We start from the raw sequence: 26466 nt of genomic DNA, 5'->3' as shown, positions 1-26466 counted from the left end.
TCACATCTTAATATATCAAAACTTGAATCATAATGTGATAGCTAGATATTAACTAATGTCAAATATTAGTGATGTGCCTCAAAACAATTTGCAGATTAACATATTTCTAATGTTTAACTATAAACATTAATTCACTAAACTATTAGCTCCACAATCACGTCCACTGATTAGGCCATCATTGTCCAATGATTAGGCCATCATTGTCCAATGATTAGGTCTCATTGGACAATGATTAGGTCTCATTGGACAATGATTAGGCATTAGAAATCAACTATATTCTTACCTCAACTTCAATACATACGCCACTGACTTTGTTTCAACTTTTCCTATTCAATTTTCTTACTTTCTTTCACAACCAACATTGCAGTAATAATCATTAAAATACGACATAAGCCAATAAAAATGTCAAACCTATATTCGTTCATCAATTGGTATCAATATATAATAACTTGCCTCTCACATTTTGTCCCCTTAAGACCCAATTATAATAGCATACACAATTAAGTGTTCACTCTTTTTCCTTCCACCATTAAGAAGACTGTCGCACTGACACCACATGCATGTTATTATTAGTGGGTAATATTAGTTAACTAATGGGACAATTTAGTGTAAACTCTTTCACTAGAAATTATGTATAAAACAACAATCATAAAAGCTCAGCCAAAATACTTACGTGAAGGAAGAGCACTCGCTGCTCATTGATGCCGCTTAGGGTTTCTCCCTATTCTCTTTATTTTTCTTTTCTAAAATAATTTAAAAGGTTAAATCTCACTAATTTAATTTATATACACGGGTCAAGTGATAAAGGGACCAAGTAAATTATGGACTTGACCCATTAACCCCCAACTAAATAAATTAATTATTTATCCATCAACTAAATAATCGTAGTTAAACAAATAGTTTAAAATTCCCAACCAACTTCACAAATTGATCAAAAGTGACTCAAGGCAACTACCGAGATGGGTAAAACAATAATTTTGTAAAAAAATTCTAAAAATGACTTTCCGGGTCATTACAGTGACTTTTTATTTTGATAAGGCACAATAAACATTCTTTCATACACTACCCTTTGTTGGTTATAAAAAGAGAGATTTCTTCAAATTTTTAAACTACAATTTTTTAAAGTTTTTGATTGTTCTTCTTCTTCTTCTTAAGCCACTTATATTTAAAGATGACATCGTTTCACATTGAATGGTTACAACTATTTCAAAAAGTTATCACTTTTCCGATGATTTTTTACCTTCCCGAAGGGTTGTGCCTTTTATGATAACTAATATGAACATGCTCATACTACCCTTTGATTACTATAAATGGAGGGGTTTCCTCACAATTTAAAACTATGATTTTCTTATGTTTTCTATTCTTCTCTTCTTAAAATCTCAAGTTTGATTTACAAACGTTGACAATCTCAAAGTTCACTAAAATTTGAACACTCCCTAACATTACTGAAATTAAAATAATACTCCAACTAAAAACATCTTATTTCATATATCTTCTATATTTTATATCAATATTTATTTATATTATATTATATTATATTAAATGTAAGAGCTCCAATAATATAGTAATAACTAAGTAACGAACCATGGGGAGGGAGGAGAAAGTATATTTAAAAGGTGTAACTAAGAGATTTTAAGAGTGACTAGCTTTCAATAGTAATCATAAGAAAATTTATATCCACTATTAATAGGAACTTATACTTTATCATTCATTTTATAATTGTTTACTTAATTTTTTTATTTAATAATATTCACATTATTTTTAAACATTGTGTAGTACATAATTTTATATTCATGTGCGTTAAAACTAGTAGAATAATAAAAAGAAATAGCAGAATTGTTAATTCAAGTCAATTAGTAGTAAATCCAACTTAATAATGGAAAAATTACCTCACATGACAAATTAAGACGTGTTAAGGTTTTACAGTGATTTTCTTATTATATTTGAGTTTTTACTCTTTTCTGAAAAGAAGTTAAAGCATTACCATAACTAATTTTACTTTTCCTGAAAGAAGAATATTATTCTCTACCATATTTGTCTTTCCTTAGGGAAACATTTTAAACTTTATAAATTGAATACCCCTTTTTTTCATGCCAAGAACACAATAGCATCCACAATATAGTCTTTTAGAGAGTTTTGTTTATGGAGAGATTTTCTCTCTACAATTTTTATGTTTTTAATTAGTTTTTTAAAAATATGTAGGTTAATTGGCCATATCATGTAATATATGTTTCTTTTAGTATAATTTTATGTGTTGTCTAATTTGTCGTCATATACTTTGCAATTTTAAGCTTTCACATGTCGTCCTAATTATTTCGAATCCAACAAGACACAATATTTATTTGAAATGATGGTAATTTAAAAAGATTATCTAATAGAGATAAGACACAAGGAGCATCCTAAATTATACCAGAGCTAAAGACCTTGTTGACTTTGGCTCTTGTTTTAACCTTACACGAGAAGGGTGTGGATTTAACCATTTATTGTGATGCTTCTGGAGTTGGGTTAGGCGGTGTTTTGATGCAGAAAGGTAAGGTGATCGCCTATGCTTCTAGACAATTAAAGACCCGTGAGAAGAACTACCCATGATTTAGAGTTGACAACTGTAGTGTTTATGTTTAAGCTATGGCGGCATTATCTGTATGGGGTGCATTGTGAGGTCTTCACTGATCGTAGTATTCAATACATCTTCATTCAGGAGGATCTAAACTTGAGGCAGAGCAGATGAATTCAACTATTGAAGAACTATGATATCACTGTCTTGTACCAGAAAGACTAATGTGGTGCCCAATGCTTTGAGTGGGAAGACTTCTAGCATGAGAATTTTGCCGCTTGGATTGAGATGTTCAGAGGTTAGCCAATAGTCTTGTCCAATTGCAGATTATTGAGGAGACCGGTTGCTTGATTGCTTTCATAGAGGCTCATTCTTTCTTAGTTGAGAAGATTTGTGATCGTCAGTTTGATGACGAGAAATTGTGTCTCATTCGAGACAACGTGGTGAGAGGGGAAGACAAGGAGGTTTCCCTTGATTTTGAGGGTGTTTGGAGGATTAGGGGTAGGATCTGTGTGCCCAATGTGGGTGAGTTGATTAGATTGATTCTTAAGGAGGCCTCTTTGTTCTCGATATTTCAACCATCCGGAAGCAGCAAAAATGTATCGTGATTAAAGTTAGCAATACTGGTAGTGTGGCATAAAGAGAGATATTGCCGATTTTGTTTCCACGTGCTTGACTTGAGTAATGTCAAATGTAAGCACCAACGGTCCGGAGGTATATCTCAGAGGATGCATATTCCTACTTGGAAGTGGGAGTGAATCACTGTGGACTTTGTTATGGGTTTACCTGCCTCCATGGGTTATTATGATTCTATTTGTATTGTTGTGGATAGGTTGACCAAGTTCGCTTATTTCATCCAAGTTCAGGATAAGTATACGGTAGAGAAGTTGGCTCAGCTTTATATTAGTCAGATTGTGCGACTACATGGAGTCTCTGTTTCCATTGTCTCTCATTGAGGTTCTTTGTTCACTTCCCATTTCTGGAAGGCTTTACATCATGGTTTGGGTACTTGGTTATGTATGAGTACAACTTTCTATCCTCAGATAGATGGTCAGTCTGAGAGGACGATTCAGGTGTTGGAGGACATGCTTTTAGCTTTTGTGATTGATTTCGGTGCTAGATGGGAACACCATTTGCCTTTAGTTGAGTTTGTCTACAAAATTTGTTTCCATTCTAGTAATCAGATGGTCCCAATTGAGGCATTGCATGTCAAACATTGTAGATCTCTAATTTGGTGGTTTGATCAATTAAGATGGACTCTTTAGATACAAACTTACTTAGAAATGCTATGGAGCATGTCCGTATAATTCATGGTATATTGTTGAAAGCCTTGAGTCGACAAAAGAGTTATGCAGATCGTAGAGTGCGAGCCTTAGAATTTATGGAGAGCGATCATGTTTGGCTTTGAGTTTCACCCATGAAGGATGTAATGAGGTTCGGAAAGAAGGACAAACTTAACCCTAAATTCACTTGACCTTTTAATATTTTGAGTTGAGTAAGAGAGATGGCCTATAACTTGGCCTTGCAACCTAGCTTGTCACTTGTGCATCCTATGTTTCATGTCTCCATACTTCAAAAGTACTTGTCAGATGAGTCTCATGTGCTTTCACTTGATTCAGTTGTGTTTGGTCCAGACATATCTTTTGAGAAGAAGCCTATAACCATTTTGGATAGGCAAGTTCGAAAGCTTAGGACTAATGAGATTGTTTCAGTGAAGATGCGGTGGAAGTACCGTTCAGTTGATGAGGCGACTTAGGAGACAAAGTCGGATATGTGTGTCTGATATCCTCATATTTTTTAGGCTTTAGGTACTTTTTTTTGCTTTATGTTCGAGGACAAACTTGGTTTTTAGTGGTGGATAATGTAATGATCCAATTGGTCATTTTTAATTAATTTTATAAAATTATCGTTTTTCCCCTTCTGATATTGTCCTCGAGTTATTTTCGATTGAGTTTTGAATGTTGATTGCGAGATTTGAGTAAGAAGTTGAGAAATATATAAGTTTTGTATTTTAAAAGGCTAAAGTTGCTTAAAAGTGGTTTTTTGTGTCTTTTGAAGTTTCGAGTATTAGAATGGAATTTTGTTGATTCCATCAATCTCGAGATGTGAAAATTGATCTTTCAGAGTTTTCGTATTAGATTCGGAGTTTTTTTGAGGATTTGAGGTCCTAAGTTGGAAATTTGTGAAAATTTAGCTTTTGGCTTGACTTTGGTCAACATTCGGGGTTCAGATGCTCGAATCAGAATTCCAGGAGTTCCTTTAAATTTGGGGATGATTTTAGGCCTAAGTGAGGTCTTGGTTGAATTTTCAGAGGTCCCGAGCTCATTTTGGTATTTTAGGTGTTATGTTAGTTTATGCAACTTTTATGGATGTCGGGTTAAGGAGAACTCCGATTGGCATTTTGATGATTCCATATGCGTTGAGAACATCAAATTTAGTCAATTTGCATATATGATTTGTGTGTACGGGGTTCTCAACAAATCTTGAAGGTCCATTTGATGATTTATGTTTGGCTATGTTTTGTCGGTGTCTGCAGGTTTGCAAGGACTTGTTCGCCTAAGCGAACTTCACAAAAGAGAAAGAGCCTACGCTTTTGTGAGAGGCGCCACTTTTACGAGGTTTGCAAAAGTGAACATGTGGTTCACTTTATATATGTCTGCTTAAGTGAACTTGAATCCGCTTTTCCGACATCTAAGAGGAGTTTTGAGCAGAAATTTTGGGGTTTAAGCCTCATTCTTCATTTTTCAGCTTTGTAAAACTCTTGGAGGTGATTTTGAATAGATCTCATGTGCTAAATCATTTGGGTAAGCTATTGTGACCCTAAAACTTTATTTTCGATTACTCATTTATGAATTTTAACATCGAAACTGGAGATTTTGATTGGCAAATGACAAGGTTTTTAAAGAACTTGAGTTCTAAACTAAAATGGTAATTGTGAACTGATTTAACTCATTTTTCGAAAATGGTTTTTATCAATGAGTTGTAAATGCCTTGGGTAACATTTTCGAGTAAAGATTTTATGGATTCATATCTCATTTACAGAATAGGATTTTGAGTTGATTGACCCATTTTTCAAAGAGTATGAATTGGGTATTGTTATTTCCTGAATCTTATTGTGATTACTTGGTTGAAATAGATTGTGTGCATTTGGACGTTGTTCGGAAAGGGAAGACTCAAGTCTTGGATATACTATTTAATTGAATTAAGGCAAGTGATCGCCTTAACCCTGTAAATCTATTTGAATTTTGTATTTCCCTTCATTGTGTGTGTTAAGGTGTAATGGGAATGTGGTGATAGGACCATTGTTCCACTTGTTTAACCTTAATGAACACAAAGGGGATTAATGAAAAGGTAATGTATTGATCATAATGCTTTGTTAATTATCTTGTAATGAACCTTATGTTGATTGATTGATGAAATGTTTTGAGGGCATTAATATGGACTTGAATTGTTTGAATTGTTGTCTCTTCCTTATAATATAAAATTACTTATTTGCATTTATTGTGTACACCATGATGAGACATGTGATGTTATGCCTAAGGGAAATAGTTTCGGCAAGTGATGTGATATAAAGCCAAAGAAAAATATTTATAGCTAGTGATATGATATAAAGACAGAGAAATTATTCAGGCTAGTGATAATGTGACGAAGGAAAATGGTTCTGACGAAGTAATGTTATATTATGCTGAATGGAAATGATTCTGGCAAGTGATTTGTGATGAGTGGTAGATTTACATTCATTTGAGGAATTTTTTAGTTCAATAATTAGTGTCCTCAATGCCTAGTTATGTCTTATTCTAATGATATTTTGATGATTTACAACTATGAAGGCTAAAGGACAAGGCGATGATGGATACTTGAAAGAAAGGTCATCAACACTGAAAGATGTATAAACTCTACACTGGGATTCGTCTAACCAAAATGACGGATAGCCCAAATGACATGACCTCCCCCGAAGTTACAATGCTCACAACTGAATATAATCGAGGTAGGTCGGCAAATCAAAAGAGAAACAACGACTCATCGAAATTGAAAGGTGAACAATATGATCATCACCGTAGGTTAGAAGACTTGGATAAAAAATGAAGGCTTGAAAGGTGAACAAAGGTGGAAACGGTGATCCGTCGAATGTGAAAAACACACTCGAACGAGCTCGCCTACTGAGGTTCAAACACCTGAAGCCTAAAGCAAATGAAAGGCGAGCTGAGGAACGGACGATGATCCGTCAATCAGCTTCGACGAGTCCGACTAATATCACCGATCGAGTTGGTCACGTAGTGAATTTTAGGCCAAATTTTGGATGACTATAAATAACCTAAAGGAGAAAGAAAATAGAGAGAAGAGAGATTTTTGGCCAGAGTTGGAATAAAGAATTTTTCAGAGCTTTGTGTATGAGATATTTGACCTTGTGAAAAACATCTTTAGTATGGAGTTTTTCAATTTTACTTATTCAATTGACAATTGGAAGTTGAAATCAAAGTGGGTGTTGATTATAATTGCTTAATTTTATCACATCAATGATTGATATCATGATAGGTATAATTTCTTTACTTTTGGTCATGGGTGGCTAAAACCCCAAGTCTAGGGGTGCTATTATGGAGTTGGATGTTGATTTAATATAGTGGGTATAGTGTTTTGCTATATTTTATTGTTGTTCATTCATGGATTTAGGCTAATTAGCATGATGATAACTTATGGGTTAAGGTTGGAAACCTAATCCTATTTTTTTATCTTCGATTAATGCTCATAAGAGATCGATTGGAGTGGGTAATTAGTTTGATGCATATAATTTAAGTTTGATTTCTACAGTATGCTCGAAAGAGAAATTATGATTTAGATATATTTACCCCAAATCTGCTCGAAAGAGAGATATCGTAAGGTAATGGGTTGTTTTGTTATTCACATTGATGAGACCGAAAAGAGATTCTATGAATTAACTCTATGAGATCGAAAGAAGATTAATGTCATTTAAGTTGACCCAATCTATCCATGATTGTTTAGCACTATTGAGAAACACAATTACCTCTATGTTACATCGATTCCAATCTCTACACTCCCAAATAATTGGTTAATTACTTGAATTCCCATTTTTTCTGTTTAATTGTGACATTTGATACTATAAACTCTGTTAGTAAATTTGGTGGAATCCCCCACACATTTGTCTTAACCTACTACAATGAACAAGTCTTCATTCTTAATTTCTTAGTTGAATTCTTATCATTACACCATTCTTTGTGGTATTCGACCATGATTCTTAGTTGGGTATTTTTATCGACAACAACCGTTTACTCTTCGAATTTATTTTGAGAGTAGCTTGAGTGTTATCAATATGATATAAATTCAAAGGGAAATGGTTTCAGCTAGTGATAATGTGCCGAAGGGAAATGGTTCCAGTAAGTTATGTGATGTTAAAGATGAAGGAAAATAGTTTCGGCTATTGATATGATATAAAGCCGATGGGAATACTAATATCACCGAGTTGGTCACATAGTGAATTTTGGAAAACTATATATAGCCTATAGGAGAATGCAAATAGAGAGGAAAGAGTTTTTTGGCCAAAGTTCGAATAAAGTATTTTTTTAGAGCTTTGTGTATGAGATATTTGATCTTGTGAAAACCATCTTTAGTTTGGGGGTTTTCAATTTTACTTTTGCAATTGCCAATTGGAAGTTGAAATGAAAGTGGGTGTTGATTATAATTGCTTAGTTTTATCACATCAATGGTTGCTATCATGATAGGTATAATTTCTTTACTTTTGGTGATGGGTGGCTAAAACCCCAAGTCTATGGGGTGCTATTATGGAGTTGGGTGTTGATTTAATATAATGGGTATTATGTTTTGCTCTATTTTATTGTTGTTCAATCATGGATTTAGGCTAATTAACATGAGGTTAACTTATGAGTTAAGGTTGCAAACTTAATCGTATTTTCGATCTTCGATTAATGTTTGTATAAGATTGATTGAAGTGGGTAATTAGTTTGATGCATGTAATTTAAGTTTGATTTTTATAGTTTGCTTGAAAGAGAAATTATTATTGAGATCTATTTGTCCCAAATCTACTCGAAAGAGATATTATAAGGTAATGGGTTGTTTTTTTATTCAAATTGATGAGACTGAAAAGATATTCCATGAACTGATGTTATGAGATTGAAAGAAGATTAGTGTCATTGCAGTTGACCCAACCTATCCATGATTGTTTAGAACTATTGAGAAATACAATTACATATATGTGACATTGATTCCAATCTCCACACTCCTAGATAACTGGTTAATTACTTGAATTCCCAATTTTTTTTTTGTTTAATTGTGACATTTGATACTATAAACTCTGTTAGTAAATTTGGTGGAATCACCCACACATTTGTCTTAACCTACTACAATGAACAAGTCTACATTCTTAATTTCTTAGTTGAATTCTTATCATTACACCATTTCTTTTGGTATTCGACCACGACTCTTAGTTGAGTATTTTTATCGATAACGACCGTTTACTCTTCAAATTTATTTTGAGAGTAGTTTGAGTGTTATCAATATGGTATAAATTCGAAGGGAAATGATTTTGGCTAGTGATAATGTGCCGAAGGGAAATGGTTCCAGTAAGTAATGTGATGTTAAAGATGAAGGAAAATGGTTTTGGCTAGTGATATGATATAAAGCCAAAGGGAAATGGTTCCAGCTAGTGATATTGTCACACCCCGAGCCTACACCCTGGACGTAACTGGCACTCGAGAACAATTGATGGTCCCCAAACGATCCTTTGGCCTGGCTCAATACTCAGCAGAAGACTTACTCAACAATAGATGAACTCAAAAGTAAAGATTTACTGATTTGTCTTGAAAATAAACAAACTCAAAAATGTCTGGAAACATTCAACTAGCCAAAAGAAGGTAACTCAAGTCTTAAACATTAACAATGAGAATGGAAAAAGAATCCTCAACTACTACTGTCCACGAAGCCTCTAATAATTAGAATGGAAGTCGGGACAAGACCCACGACATCCTAACAAAATTATAAGTAAAGGTGGAATCCTTCAGAAGCAAAGAGGCTCACTAAAACAAATTTAGAACTACAAGTGGTATCTATGTAGCGCCTGTTGATGACTTTGAATACCTGTATTTGCATCATATAGAGATGTAGGCCAAATGGCGTAGTACATTGAATGTACGAGCATTTAAGGGGAACTCCGAAAGATAAACATAATCTTGAACGGATAAAAAGAAAACATACTTACCTCGTCTCAACTCACTCAACTCAATATAAAAGCAACAATAATGATGTAGTATAAAGAAATATTTTAAAATAGTAGATAATAACTCAATGTATGTAAAAATATAGTAATAAACTCTTTACTCATATTTGGGAGATTCTCTAATCGACAACCATCACTATAAGCTATGTGATGATAGAACGTCTCACCCACGTTGCCAGAACTGTCCTATACCTTGCCAGAGTATAAGACATCCTCAACTAAGTAGATCCACTAAGCTATACTTAAAAGCAATAAGGAATCATCTAAAAATATGATCCTTTACCCATGTTGGCATACATGGTTTGTGAGGATTTTGAGTTTTCTAAACTCATCCTATTGGTGCTCAATACTACTCCCAATAATATATATATATATATATAACTCATGCTCATATGTTTTAAAGAAAACATAACTCCTCCTCAATTTGAGATAATTACTTAAAAGATTTCACTTACAAGAGATGATGCTCAAAAACTCATTATGAACTCATTTAGAAATCAAGGTTTCACCTCATTTTTAATGTAAAACTTTTAGATGTTTGGGAATACTTAGTCCCCTCTTACTCATTTAAAAAAATGAAACTCAATTCAACTCTTCTCATTCTCATACTTGTTTACTCAAGTCTTAAAACAAGTTATAAAAGATTGTAAAAAACTTCTCAAAAATGACTCAAAAGATTTTCTCAAACTTAACTCTTAAATCTTTACTTGAATTTAAAATGTGAATTCTAGAGTTATGATTTGGATATATAGGATCTCTCAAGGATTAACGAAGATTTTAAGAGTGGATATCAAGTAGAGAACCTAGGTATGATTCGAGGGAACTCACACGGAAAGAAGGAAAGAAGGGTAGGGGACCTGGCGACCCTGGCGCACTGAGTGGCGCAACGCTAGCTCCAAAACTACTGAAGGTGGTTTGGGGTGCATTGAGTGGCGTGGTGTGCCAGACCCCAAACTATTGAACATTATTTTGGACGCTATGTTGGTGCAGTGCCCCACCCCTCTACCCAAATTTTTGATGAACTTTCTTATTTCAATTCAAGGCCTAACTCATCTAGAATTGAATAGCTTACTCTTAAACTTGTTTAGATTCACAAACCCAACAAAATTCATCAAAAACCCACTCGAATCACATCAAGAACAACCCTCATTCTCAAAACCCTCACCTCAAGAACTCAACTAGACTCCATTGTTAAAGAATGAAGCAAAACCTCAAGAACTGCTCAAGAACTCAAATAAATCAACCTCAAGAACAAAATTATGGATGAAAATCACATGAGGGTAGGGGACCTGGCGACCCTGATTGAGTGGCGCGGGGCGCCACGTACAAAACTACTGAAGGTGGTTTGGGGTGCAATGAGTGGCATGGTGTGCTAGGCCCCAAACTACTGACAATATTTTGGACGCTATGCTGGAGCAGCGCCCCACCCTTCTACCCAGATTTTTGATAAATTTTCTTATTTCAATTCAAGGCTTAACTCATCTAGAATCAAATAGTTTACTCTCAAACTCGTTTAGATTCACAAACCCAACAAAATTCATCGAAAACCCACTTGAATCACATCAAGAACAACCCTTATTCTCAAAACCCTCATCTCAAGAACTCAACAAGACTCCATTGCTAAAGAATGAAACAGAACCTCAAGAACTCCTCAAGAACCCAAATCAATCAACCTTAAGAACAAAATAATTCATGAAAATTAGATGATTGGCATGAGGGTGAACACACCCAACACTATTAAAGCTTACATACCTCGAAAGAATCAAATTCTTGGCAAAAATCCTCAAAGCTCGCAAGAATCTTAAACTCTTGAAGCTTTTTCTCCTCTTGAACCTCTCTCTAAAACCCTAAGTGTGTTTAGGAATTGTGAAACTGATCTAAATAAGTTTAGACCCCTATTTGGGTGAAAAAACGCTTTAGACTAATGGGGTAAGGAAAATACCCCTCATTAAAACGGATGACTTGCCTTAACTAGACATGCTATACTCAAACGGACATATCTCCTTCATCTGAACTCAAAATTTATCAAACTCGACGGAGTTGGAAAGAAGACTCAAAGATCTTTCATTTGATACATTATGGGCCACCTAACTCGTCCTATACTGAAAGTTATGGTCATTTTAAGTTGACCCAAAACTCACCATTGAAGACTAATTTGCAAAATTCTCAATTTAGCTATTTCTAATTTAGCTCTTTTTAAGCCCGAGGTGTTAGAGATATTGCGCGGAAGGAAACTGGTTCCAGTAAGAGTTAGTTATTATGACTTGATGCATATTGATACTTGTGTAGGCTACAAGTTTGGTACCATGTGATTTCTCTTCTTCTTCTCCTCCTATTTTTGAGGCTTGTCAAAGAACTTTTGAGAGGTAGTTTCTTGTCATCCCGGTGGACTCTCTTGTTCTTATTTTATGCTTTGCTCTATTCTAGAATCAAGGACATTGAGACTTGTAATTATCTTTCATTTTCGCACTTTATCTATAGTGAGTTGTACACGTGACAATCAGGTTTTGGGGTTATAATAAAATGAATAAGTTTTCCGTTCTATCTTTTTCTTGTTTTACTTTCCACATTTCTTTCGTTTTATTGCATTTCAGGCTGACTTATCTTAGTGAAAATAGATTAGTGTCATCACGTCCACTTTTGAATTGTGACATCATGATACTTGTTACTTTCATCTATAAATGGGATGAGGATGACCACACTACAATCAACATGGGTTGGGGTTCAATAATGAGACTGTCCCACATTTAGTAACAGTNTTGGCATGAGGGTGAACACACCCAACACTATTAAAGCTTACATACCTCGAAAGAATCAATTTCTTGGCAAAAATCCTCAAAGCTCGCAAGAATCTTAAACTCTTGAAGCTTTTTCTCCTCTTGAACCTCTCTCTAAAACCCTAAGTGTGTTTAGGAATTGTGAAACTGATCTAAATAAGTTTAGACCCCTATTTGGGTGAAAAAACGCTTTAGACTAATGGGGTAAGGAAAATACCCCTCATTAAAACGGATGACTTGCCTTAACTAGACATGCTATACTCAAACGGACATATCTCCTTCATCTGAACTCAAAATTTATCAAACTCGACGGAGTTGGAAAGAAGACTCAAAGATCTTTCATTTGATACATTATGGGCCACCTAACTCGTCCTATACTGAAAGTTATGGTCATTTTAAGTTGACCCAAAACTCACCATTAAAGACTAATTTGCAAAATTCTCAATTTAGCTCTTTTTAAGCTCGAGGTGTTAGAGATATTGTGCGGAAGGAAACTAGTTCCAGTAAGAGTTAGTTATTATGACTTGATGCATATTGATACTTGTGTAGGCTACAAGTTTGGTACCATGTGATTTCTCTTCTTCTTCTCCTCCTATTTTCGAGGCTTGTCAAAGAACTTTCGAGAGGTAGTTGCTTGTCATCCCGGTGGACTCTCTTGTTCTTATTTATGCTTTGCTCTATTCTAGAATCGAGGACATTGAGACTTGTAATTATCCTTCATTTCCGCACTTTATCTATAGTGAGTTGTACACGTGACAATCAGGTTTTGGGGTTATAATAAAATGAATAAATTTTCCGTTCTATCTTGTTCTTGTTTTACTTTCCACATTTCTTTCGTTTTGTTGCATTTCAGGCTGACTTATCTTAGTGAAAATAGATTAGTGTCATCACATCCACTTTTGAATTGTGACATCATGACACTTGTTACTTTCATCTATAAATGGGATGAGAATGAACACACTACAATCAACATGGGTTGGGGTTCAATAATGGGACTGTCCCACATTTAGCAACAATTCTTAGGTTCAAAACCTAAATATAAAGAAAATCATGTTGAAAGTGTCAAACAATGCACAATCTAGATTTAATTGAAAATGCAATGCAAACTTTACTTTGGTCAAAACAAATCTGTTGAAATACATTAATGGGGAAACTAACTAAATATTCTATAAATACAAATTAATTACAAATATATACCATTTACATTGATGCCCCTGAATAATTACAATAGATTCCCTAAGTGATATTTTTGCTTAATTGATACTATATATATATATATATATATATATGGTCAAAACAAATCTGTTGAAATACATTAATGGAGAAACTAACTAAATATTCCATAAATACAAATTAATTACAAATATATACCCTTTACATTGATGCCCCTGAATAATTACAATAGATTCCCCAAGTGATATTTTTGCTTAATTGATACTATATATATATATATATATATATATATATATATTTGGTCAAAACAAATCTGTTGAAATACATTAATGGGGAAACTAACTAAATATTCTATAAATACAAATTAATTACAAATATATACCCTTTACATTGACGCCCCTAAATAATTACAATAGATTCCCCAAGTGATATTTTTGCTTAATTGATATATATATACATATATATTTGGTCAAAACAAATCTGTTGAAATACATTAATGGGGAAACTAACTAAATATTCTATAAATACAAATTAATTACAAATATATACCCCTTACATTGATGCCCCTGAATAATTACAATAGATTCCCCAAGTAATATTTTTGCTTAATTGATACTATATATATATATATATTATTTTTGTGGTATCATTAAGATTTATATTCATAGATTACTTATTAATCAATGATACTATAAGAGTATATCTAACGAAAAAATATTTAAAAGATAATCTAACGGAAAAATATTTTTAAAATTAAGATAAAACAAAACAAAACAAAAAAGGAACTAACAAAGAGAAGAATAAAAACAGAAACTTTAGTTAACCGGAGAAAAAGAAAGAGAAAAAGAAAATATTCTTAATTGTTAGGAAGAAAGAAAAAAAATAATTAAGTATTTAATCATTATTTATCTCATATTTAGTTTTTTCATTGTCATTTTTGAGCATAAATTTTATGGATTATTTTTACGTTGTACATTTTAATGGTAGGATTAAATTGGAGTGAAGATAAAGAAATTCAGAGCACAAATAAATTTAAAACAAGAAGTCATATATGGAAATCAAGCAGACAACTTAATGGATTAAATTGAATATTATATTAATATACATATATATGTAACCTTATGCGGGAGGCTATGCAGTGTAAATTTTTTGTGTCGACTGTGTATATTTAAAATTATTAAGAAATGTGGTATGTGAGTGTAATATTTAACATTTTATGCTATTTAGTGTACTTTTCTCATTTATCATCTTATTCAAAAAGTGAAGAGGTATCATTTCTCAAATTCAAAATCTTAAGGGAGAAAATGAGCTTTACTCTTTTATTTTGAAAAATATATTTTCAGTAGCTTACCAAAATTTGGTAAAATTTACTAATCATATTGAAATATTTATTTATTTGACTAGATGCTTGATTTTCTTACCATATAAATTTATTTTGTTACTATAATTTTTAACATGATGCAAGAAATCTACCTTTTATAGTACTATTTGGCTAGAAATTTATTACAACTATAAAGAATTTTTTGTATAAATAATCATCTTATTTCATTTTTATAAGCACCACATTTTCTTGAGTGTTTTTATCAATAAACTTATTTTTTTAAAATCATTTTTCATCAAACGTTGAGTCATGGCAGAAAAAAAGACTTTAGGACGTCAAAAGATTTCAATGGTCAAAATAGAAAATGAAGATGCTCGATACACAACATTTTCAAAGCGCCGATCGACATTATATAAAAAAGCTAGTGAATTGGTTGGGAAATACGATGTTGATGTGGGGATAACATTATTTTCTCCGACCGATAAACCCTACTCTTTTTTTCACCCTACAATGGATGCGGTTGTCGATCGATTTTTAAGTCCAAATACACAGGCAAGTGAAAGTAATCGTATTGCTATTGCAAATTCTCGAAACAAAGTGAAGGAACTAAAAGTTGAGTTTGATGAGCTTGATATCATAGAAAGGGGTCTATCTAATTCAAAATCAGGCATAGATGAAACTGACATGAAAAAAATATGGGAATCTATTATGAAATTTAATGAAGAGGAGGTGAATGAACTCGAGCTTTGGTTGAACTCTGTTGATTTTGAATTGACAGCGCAGCTGGAAAACGATGTTTCTTCCTCTACACAAGCACCTCCAGAAAATGTTGATTAAACATATATTGATTCCTAATATATTGAACTTCATGCGTTGTAATAATTAGATTCAAAGTCATGCATTTCGAATATTTGTTTTTTTTGTTTCTAAATTTAGTGATGTTACTTTAATTCATTAGTGATCTTCGTTTGTTTGATGTTTGATTCGTTTGTTAAAATAGTCGTGTACTATTTGAGAATCCGCCTCTTTGTTACTTGTGGTCTGGATGACTAGGTTTAGTCGAGCTTGCGGTGTTATATTTTGTTCCTAGTTATATTAATAAATTGATTAGTGATTTGTTTGACTTACTTGCTTGATTAGAGAAGTTTTTTTCGTAACAACTATTATTATTTTCAATTTCTACTATAAAATTTAGGAAAAATAACCTAACAAGATGTATGATTAAATCAAAGTAATTTGTACTTCATTTAAGCATCTACACATCATTTTTTTACCCTATTTTTATTATTCCATGCCATTACAAAAAATTACAAAAATCCTTCTTTTCCACAATTTCTCTCACTTTTCCGAATACATCATTGTAAACTATCACCCCATGATTTTTTTTTTCTTTTTTCACGCCTAAAATCACTCCATGGTATTACCAATTATCTCCATCACTCTATTTTTGAATTTCAAATATTTTCTCTTTCCGACTTATCGATTGCAAGTTATTGAAAAGACTTCTTCATCCTTTGTTTTATCCATATTTTTAAACTTCGCCACAATTCCTCTCAGATCTCTCCCTAAACCTCTCCCTCTCCTCCTCCTCCACCGCACCGATCACTATCCTCTGTCAACCTTCCTCCAGCCTCAACCTTCGTTTCCACCCTCACCATCTATCACCACATGATCCATCCTCATATGTGATGACGACACCAAACCCGATACAAATTCAATAAAATTCACTTTCAATATATGGAAATCCAGTCCAAATCTCTTAATCGGATTCTTCGTCGAATCTCACAACTATGACTTAACCCATAAATCCTGGATCTACACCATGGAAACCCAAAAATACTCAATCATGTTTACAAAATTCAAGATCTTAAACTTAGAAGAATTTCTTTATCATTTTTTTTGTTTCAGTAGATCAAATTAGTGATTTTTTTTTCCAATTTTTTGTTCTTCTTCTTTTTCTGATACATACGGGTTCAGTTTTTTAATGTATCAAGTTGTTTTTGTTTCTTAAATTAATGTATAATGCCTTTGTTTCATCATTATGATACATCACAATTTTATCAAGAGTTGTTGATGGCTCCGTTAAGGGATTTGGATCGAGATCCATGGGACATCGTCATTGTTGAAAGTGAAAAAAGCTACAAGAATTGATACAGAGTAAAGAATAAAGTGTGGAAGGATTTTTTCATTATTATATTTTATTTTTTTTTGCTTTTAGCAGATCAAATTATTGATTTTTTTAATTCTTGTTGCTTTTTCTTTTAATGTATCTAGTTGATTTTGATTCTAAAATAAATGTACAATTCATTTGTTTCACATTTATGATACATTACAATTTTATCATGTATAATATATCTTTTCAAATATTAGTTTTGATACATAATCCTAATTTATTGAAACACTTAGTATTTATCATGTTAGCGGACCTATTTTTCACAGAACTAAACAAGAAGGAAAAAATTGAAAGCTTATACCCATATTGTCTCTTAATAGTACTATCTTAAGTGAAAATTTTACATGATAATAGTTATTTGACCTGTACAACTCCATGGTTCAAGTTGCCCACTCCATAGACAGATTTTCATAGAACCCATACACCGTTGGTCTATTGTTTGCACCATCCATATCTTCCACCTTGTAGGAGGACACAAATTTTTTTGTCAAACTACGAGCTTAGAGAATATATAAAAAACAGGCTAAGAAATTACACAATTTACCTTTATATTTTTCACAAATAAGGGATTAGGTTTTATCAGGATTGAGGAATTTGGTCCAAGCTGCAAATTACCTGGTCCATAAACTCCCAGTATTAAAGTCATAGAGACTGAAGAAAAGAGAAAACATTCATCAAGGCAAACTCTGAAGTATCAAACGTCTTTAGTGAAAGAAAATAAGCAAGAAAACAGAAATGGACAAGCATATTAACGTGAATATTTCCTATAAAAGTCATATATACTGTAGTAAAGAGAACTTTATCAAATCTAAGAATTTATCTCCATTAATGGGAGCTTAGATCTTCTTGCAATGAGAAGAAGAAGAGAAACTGAAGAACTGATACAATGTGAGCTGTGATTTCTGAGAATCAAAACTAAACTGCATTCAATGATAGAAGCGTGTATATATACAATATTATGAAATATCTATTCAACTAACTAACTAATTTGACAGCTAATCAATTCAGCTAATAGTAATCAGTAACTAACTCTAACTAACTCTATCAGTAACTAACTATGACTCAGCATTACAAGATAAATATCTTGGCTCAACAAAATTATTTCCACAAAGGAAGCTCTGAAGTGTCAAATGTTGTGTTCACCAGGAGAAATGTAAGAGAGAAAAAGCTTTTAAATATGAATGCTTTTTACGGTCTCTCACCTAATTGCGTAGGAATTAAACTTTAAGTAAATACTTATGATATGAGCATGCTAGGTGATCAATTAGGGTAGTTGAGTGATTCACAAAATTTTAGGATTGCACAATGTAAACTCAATCAGTGAAGCCATCAAAAGCTACGAGATTTATTATCATTTGGAGCAACACACTACCATGAGCAGCCAGCCATAATTCCCCCAAACTCCACATCAACCTACACACTGACCTAATCCCAGTCAACTTCACAAGTGCATAAAATTTACACTCTCCAACCACTTAGTATGGAAATTGTAGTTGTTATCTTGATTCCCCTTTCTTTCGAAAAGCATTCACAAATTTGTCACATATAAGCCTCAACACTTGCACAAGATGAGCGTCACATAAATGCAAATAGCAAGATGGATGTGTAGTCATATGAGAATAAACAAAAAGAAAAATGATCTCATCACATCCATTTGGAGGTGCAAGTTGAGTTTACATGATGAGAAAGGTCGTTTGAGATAGTTTGGTTGTGTCCTACTTAAATCTCTAAATGTGCAAGTGCATAGGTGTGAACCATGATAACTGAAGGTTCTAACAGGAATGAGATAGACCTAAAATCAAATAAAATATTCTCGAATCCATGAGACCTAGCAAAAAAAAAACAGAACGTAATAACAAAACACTCACCTATAGTAAAAGTTGTTTCTGCAAGAGGTTTTTTTAGACTGTATATAGATTTATATATCAGCAGAAAATATATGTAAATTAGTCTTAGAGAACCTCAACTTATCAAATATCGGAATGAAACATGTCAGACTTCACAGGAATAAAAGAATGGAGCGAAATGGATAGTGCAAACATCATATAGCTGCCCCATTTCGGTGAGTTGTTGTTAAATACACTTATACTATCACTTTCTTCGCAAGTTTCATACCTCAACTATTCATTGTTTCATTTAACTACCTAACCATCATTCCATTTGTATTAAAACACACTTCGATGCTGAGTTGGCCTTCACACGCTTATTGTCAATTAGGAATAAGAGTTTCGTACCTCAACTATACATTGTTCATTTAACTACCTAAACCATCACTCCATTTGTATTAAAACATTCTTCGATGTTAAGTTGGCCTCCACACACCTATTGTCCATTGGATATAAACATTTGGCCGAATCACCATTGAGATATGTTTCAATGAAAAGGTAGTCATAAATTAGGTTGCCAACTGAAAGTTAAGAATAAAAAAGTGTGACAGTTAAATGATTACAATCATATGAATTGTGCATTTATATTATTTATTTTTATTTGACATTTTGGCCTTTGTTCTAATAATATAATAAAAAGAACGAAAAATTACGTGGTTAAGCAAACTTATAATACTTAATTACTCATCATACCTATAGTTTTCTATAATTACCACTCGCGACTAACATTATACATTAATTACGTGGGTTGACTTGAGTTTGTATAATTACTCACGTTTGTGTATGTATAATTTGTCACATTTGTATAATTCGCAACTAACAATTCTTTGTTTGATTTGTATTTGTATACAATTGTTTGTATTTGTATATGACGACGATTTCCTTTGATTTTTCAGTTTTGTCATCTTATACATTCAATCTTTTTGTGTACAACATTTTAAAGTTTGTATAAATGTGTAGTTTTTGGATTTTGTATAATATGATTTATATATAATGTAATTTGTATAATATATTTTGTATAATTATTTAAAGTTCATATATTTATGTTTGTATCAATTTTTTATTTCGAGTTTTATTATATTTGTATAATTCTAGACTTTATATCACTCAATTATACAAAAACACGTGAATTATACAAGCGTACCTGTGAATTATACAAACAAGATGCGAATTATACAAATTATTGTCCTATCTCACTCACCTCTCTCCTCCCTCTCCCATTCTCGCTCGCCTCTCTCCTCCCTCTCCCAATCTCGCTTGTCATATATACAAATGCATATGTATAATATACAATTATCTAACTGATATACATATACAATTCACCTCTCTCCCACTCTTTTCCCTCTCTCGCTCGCCTCTCTCCTCTCTCTCAGTCTCGCTCGCCTCTCTCCCCCCTATAACACGTAGTTACGAATTGTCATTATCAAACTATAGCTATGGAGAGTAATTAGACTATTTTTTAGTGGCTATATGCAAAAGTTCCTCTAAAAAGAAATAGCAGAGTTGTTAATTCAAGTAATTAGTAGTAAATCCAACTTAATAATGGAAAAAATACATCACACGACAAATTAAGGCGTGTTAGAATTTTGCCTTAATTTTCTTACCATGAAGGCAAAAGGGTTTAGTGGACCCTTATAATTGACCAGATTGTAAATTGGACCCTTCAACTCTCCAAAGTTTCAACTAGACACCTCAACTCAAACAAAATAGAAATTTTAAACTCTTATATCAGCCAGTGTTCCTCGCTCGAGCTGATATGGATGACACATTATATCCACGTAAAAAATAAGCCACATCATATCCATCTGATTAATTTAATGGTCACAATGCTATTTTTATATATTTATTTTATTAAACAAATAATTACTTTTTATGAAAATGATTTTCACTTTGTTCTCACTAACCCTAACCCAAAAGAAAGTCTATTGACAGCCCCATTTGAGCTTACAATTTTATCAAAACTGATATTAGTATCAATAGAAGAAAGTACTCAAACCCTACTACTCTTAATACTAAACTTGACACCAAAAAGTTTTAAATTGAAAGAAAAATCCAAACTTGAAAGAAGAAATATCAAGAAATATGAAAATTTCAAAGTTGTATCTACAATTTAAAAGAAAGATGAAAATTTGTTTTTTGTTTTTTAAAAAGTTTTGCTTCTAAAGAGATAAAAAGAAACAATTAGTAGTAGCAAAAATCCTTCTTCAATTCCGATCTGAGCTTTCAATTTGGACACAAATTTTTTCTTTCGTTTCCAATTATTTTTGTTGTTGGATTTTTTATGAACGTGAGGTTTCATTTTAAAAGTGAGGGAAAGTGAGATTGCAAGAAAAAAGTAATCGAAAATAGAGAGGATAGTGATATATCAGGTGTGAGATGTGCTATTTTCTGGTGAGTGGGTTTGAAGAAGACAGAGATTTTCTTTATCTTTTTCTTTTTTTGCCTCTTTTCAAGGTATGTTGCTCTTTTTTTACTTTTTATTTAGTTTTAGTAACCTATTAATCAATCCACGCTCTTATTTCGCGTGTGTAACACGTATTTTTCCAACTCAGCTAAATTAATGACACCTAAGGTCAATCAATGGTCAAAGGGGCTTAAAATTTGTATTTTGTTTGAGTGGAAGTGTCCAGTTGAAACTTTGTGGAGTAGAAGGGTCCAATTTACAATCCGAGTCAAGTATAAGGGTCCATCAGACCCTTTTGCCTACCATGAAAGGTAAGTTAAAGCATTTCCATAATTGGTTTTACTTTTCCTGAAGAAACCTTTGGAACTCTATAAATTAAAGACCCCCTTTCTCATACCAAAAACATAATAACATCCACAATATAATCTTTTTGAGAGTTTTGTTTATAGAGAGATTTTCTCTCTACAGTTTTTATGTTTTTTAAACATGTAGGTCAATTGGTCATATCATATAATAATATACATTTCTTTTAGTATAGTTTTATGTGTTGTCTAATTTGTCGCCATATGATTTGCAATTGTAAGCTTTCGTATGTCGTCCTAATTCTTTCGAACCCAAAAAGACACAATTTTTATTTGAAATGACGATAATTTAAAAGGATTATATAATAGAGATAAGACACAAGTAACATCTTAAATTATACCATAGCTAAAGACCTTGTTGACTTCGGCTCCTGTTTTAACCCTACCCAAGAATGGTGTGGATTTAACCGTTTATTATGATGTTTCTATAGTCGCGTTAGGCGGTATTCTGATGTAGAAAGGTAAGGTGATCACCAATGTTTCTAGACAGTTGAAGACCCATGAGAAGAACTACCTATGATTTAGAGTTGAAAAATGTAGTGTTTGTGCTTAAGCTATGGTGACATTATTTGCATAGGGTGCATTGTGAGGTCTTCACTAATCATCAAAGTATTCAGTACATCTTCATTCAGAGGAATCTGAACTTGAGGCAGCGCAGATGACTTGAGCTACTGAAGAACTATGATATCACCATTTTGTACCATCCAGGAAAGGCCAATGTGGTGGTTGATGCTTTGAATTAGAAGATTTCTAGCATGAGGAGTCTTGTCGCTCGGCTAGGGATGTTTAGAAGTTAGCCAAAAGTCTTGTCCGGTTGTAGATTTCTAAGGAGACCTGTAATGACCTAAGAGCACCCCCTAGTCGTTACATGTGTATTCGACCTCTCGAAGGTCTTATATAAGCCTTAGCATTCATTTATCGCATAGATCATAAAAATCACTAAGAATTTAGAACTTTTATTCAATAAAACCATAAGACTTCAAGAGTCATCAACATTTGAAAACATCAATACGCAAGCGGAACTACTAAGTCTCTTTAGCCAATCTTAGACAAGAACTTAAAATGTACTAAGGGACACGACCGTTTACAAATGAAATGAAACGTAAGTGTCTATTACAATGACTAAGAAACTTCTAAACATAGTCCTCGAATCTTGAGGACAAACCAAAGACTTGGAAGAGTGAAGCAATCCAAGCAACTCCAAAGCACAATCTCCTCCTAGTTACCACAACCTACACTTGTAGTAAATGGAAGAAAGGGGCTAGTACAACACACGTACTAAGTATGAGGATATGCAAAACATGCTAAAAAGGACATTTGTTTGGAAGTTATGCTTTCATGCCATTTAGATAAAATCTTATGAACATCAACATAATAGGCACCTTACAAGTCACAACCAACAATACAAAGTCATATGCTTCACAATACATCATAAACATACATAACTCATTTAACTTTTCCTTCTTGCCTTGGACCTCCACCTTAAGTAACCCTTAAGCAATACCTTTGTGCAATGTATGGGCAACGTCCTATACCATCACCCATACTAAGGCACCACCTTAAGGTCACACAAAGTGCACTTACCATGCATACCTCAACCTTCACTAATTAATCACATAAGACATATAAGCACATATGCCAACAAGTCACTTCATAAAACTAGAACATTCATCAAATGTCATCCCAAGACTCACTTAAGTAAGACATGGTGAGGCAGCCCATATTACCTCTCCATACCACACCCAAGTGATCCTTAAGGCTACACAAGACAAGCTCCATTCACATCTCAACATAAATCGCTCATTCAACTTAATGCATTTAGACAACTTCATTCATTAATGATATAAGATCATCACATACATTCAATTCCACATAAGCACTTACATTCAATTCATTATGACTCACTTTCACATTAGCATGCTCAAAGACCAACACTTTTATTAATTAGACCAATAAGACTCATTCATTCATTATCATTACTAAGACACACCAAGATCTCCCTTAAATGTCTACTTGTGCAATGTCTAGATGATGTCCCATTCCACCACCTATCCTAAGTAGTACACCCTTAAGAGACCCTAGTTCATTCATTCATTACTGTGTGGGAAGAGCCTTAACCGACATAGACCATGGAGCTTGACATGGAATCCCTGTAGTAACCCTTACCGGATGAGGAATCCCCACTTGCCTAAGGTAGGGTCATTCTTTTAGCCTTTACGTGGTAGAGACCACTAGCTAGTCTTATGTGCGCATATAGTTAAGAGATAGAAGGATTGCTTCTAAGTACTCTCATCTTAACTCACGAAGGAGCACCCATCTTAAGGGTTGCTACTAAATACTCACATCTCAACTAATGAAGGAGTATCCACCCATCTTCATATCCTCTCGGTGCTAGACATTACCCCCCTACGGAGTTTGGACATTCATTTCATTCATTCATTTAGGGATAAGGATTGCTACAAAGTACTCTCATCTCAACTCACGAAGGAGTACCCATCCTAGCCCAACATTCATTCATTTAGGAAGCTCTTGGATTCAAAGATAAGAAAACATTTCATCTAGGAACCCCATTCATTTAAAGGAGTACATTATGAGACTATCCTTACAATAGACCCAACTTTCATTCATTAGCATTAACTCCCATTCTTTTCATTCATTCTCACATTCTTCCATTCTTTTCATTCATTCTCACATTCTTCCATTCATTCTTCACTAGGTGTGAGAGTAGGTAAACATAGTCTATCCTAACCTCACCTTCATTATAAGTCATTCAAAGAAGACAACAACCAAGCATAACACATAAAGTCTCTACACAAGGTCACATTTCATACTCTTAGACCATACACAAATTCACATCATATCACATTACCTTCACATAATCAACATTACCCAAAACAACAATCATCCAACTTTGCCTACAAGGCCATGATCACAACATGCTTATAAAGTAAACACCTCCCCACTTTCAAAGGGATCAAACCTCACAATTCTAACATCTATAACATATATATATATAATACTAGAATCAATAATCTATTCACAACTTCTTCATCATCATAAACCTTAGGTCACAATTTCCCATTCAAGGCCAACATCCAATATAACACAATTGACCATCAATTCCTCATAATTCAATATAGAACAATACATAAATCAATAGCCCATAACAATCTACACATTAATATCACATTATTAGCTCATAATCAATACACCCACTTTAGACCCAAAAGTTAGGATTTCAAGATATGCAAGGGTTCATGGAGTTTTTGATCTTAAAACTATCAATATTAACATAAATCATCATTTGTAATACTTTCATGCAAGAACCCAAGCTTAGAATTGAAATTGGGGTTTATAGTGTTTATGAAAAATATTGAAATCACTTTGATTTGGCTCTTTGATTGAAAGGAGAATCAAACATAAAATCCCCATACCTTTGTGATTAATTTCCTTAGGAATTTGAAGGAGAAATCAGTAGGAACCTATCCCCTAGCTTGAAGCTTCATCAATGTCTTCCATGGAGTTCTAGAGAGAGAATTTTATTTTGGAGGAAAGGTTCAATTGGAATAATGAGGTCTAACTAGGTTAAAGAGTTTTAACTAATTTAAAATACCCAAAAATAGGTAAAATAGTCGTCTAGGGTCTAATTAGAACGTGGGGTGAATTCACCCCTCACTTGGCAGAAACTTGGCAGTGAAACAAGGCACCAAACGACGGCCACCATTGACGGACCGTCCTAGTAGGTCATTGATTGGGAAAGAGGCTCAACATTTGGGGCTAAGCTCCCACAACTAAGTGTGGAGCTAAGCCCCCTTTTGACGGTGCGTCAAAGGCATGACGAGGCTTCACCCTGGGCATCAAACAAGACTGCCAAACACACTGCCTAGGCAGCCTTTTATGAAAATGTTTGGGTCCTTGGAAGTGGTCCTTAGGGAGTCGTACCTGGACGTTGGGACCCTAAACATGCCTATTAGGATAGTAGGGTCACCACCATTGATTTTAGACTTCATACGACACATAAAAACATGCAAGACACACTAGAACACACTAGTATGCAAACGGCTAGTTTTCGAACGTCTTGAATGTCTCTTTGACGTTTGACTTCAAACTGAACTAAACTGACCTATAAAATCATTTTCAAACATTTATACAAGTTTATCAACTACTAACACGCATGTGAAGCTCTAATTATCCTATTTCATTTTGAGGGGTGTTACAAGACCGGTGGCTTGATTGATTTCATAGAGACTTGTTCTTTCTTAGTTGAACAGATCCATAATTGCTAGTTTGATGACGAGAAGTTGTGTCTCATTCGAGACAAGGTGATGAGAGGGGAAGCTAAATAGGTTTTCCTTGATTCTGAGGGTGTCTTGAGGATTAGGGGCATGATCGGTGTGTCCATGGTGGGCGAGTTGATTAGATTGATTCTTAAGAAGACCCATTATTCTCGATATTTCAACCATCCGAGAGCGGCGAAGATGTATCATGATTAGAGTTAGCAATACTGGTGGTGTGGCATGAAAAGAGATATTGCCGATTTTGTTTCCAAGTGCTTGACTTTCCAAAA

General features: G+C 33.6%; 1 protein-coding gene across 1 annotated transcript in view; it reads right to left on the bottom strand.

The window, feature by feature from the left end:
• Positions 1-17894, bottom strand: part of LOC125871714 (E3 ubiquitin-protein ligase APD2) — a 44683-nt gene extending 26789 nt beyond the window's left edge. Inside the window, exon 1 of the mRNA XM_049552364.1 lies at positions 17792-17894. Within this exon, the coding sequence (XP_049408321.1) occupies positions 17792-17893 (102 nt within the window). The 5' untranslated portion in view covers position 17894. The remainder of the gene's footprint in view (positions 1-17791) is intronic.
• Positions 17895-26466: the final 8572 nt, after the last annotated feature.

This window comes from Solanum stenotomum, chromosome 7 (assembly GCF_019186545.1).
Source record: "Solanum stenotomum isolate F172 chromosome 7, ASM1918654v1, whole genome shotgun sequence".
NCBI lineage: Eukaryota > Viridiplantae > Streptophyta > Magnoliopsida > Solanales > Solanaceae > Solanum > Solanum stenotomum.
The sequence above is the reverse complement of the archived record's forward strand: the minus strand, read 5'-3'. Positions and strand labels throughout refer to the sequence as shown.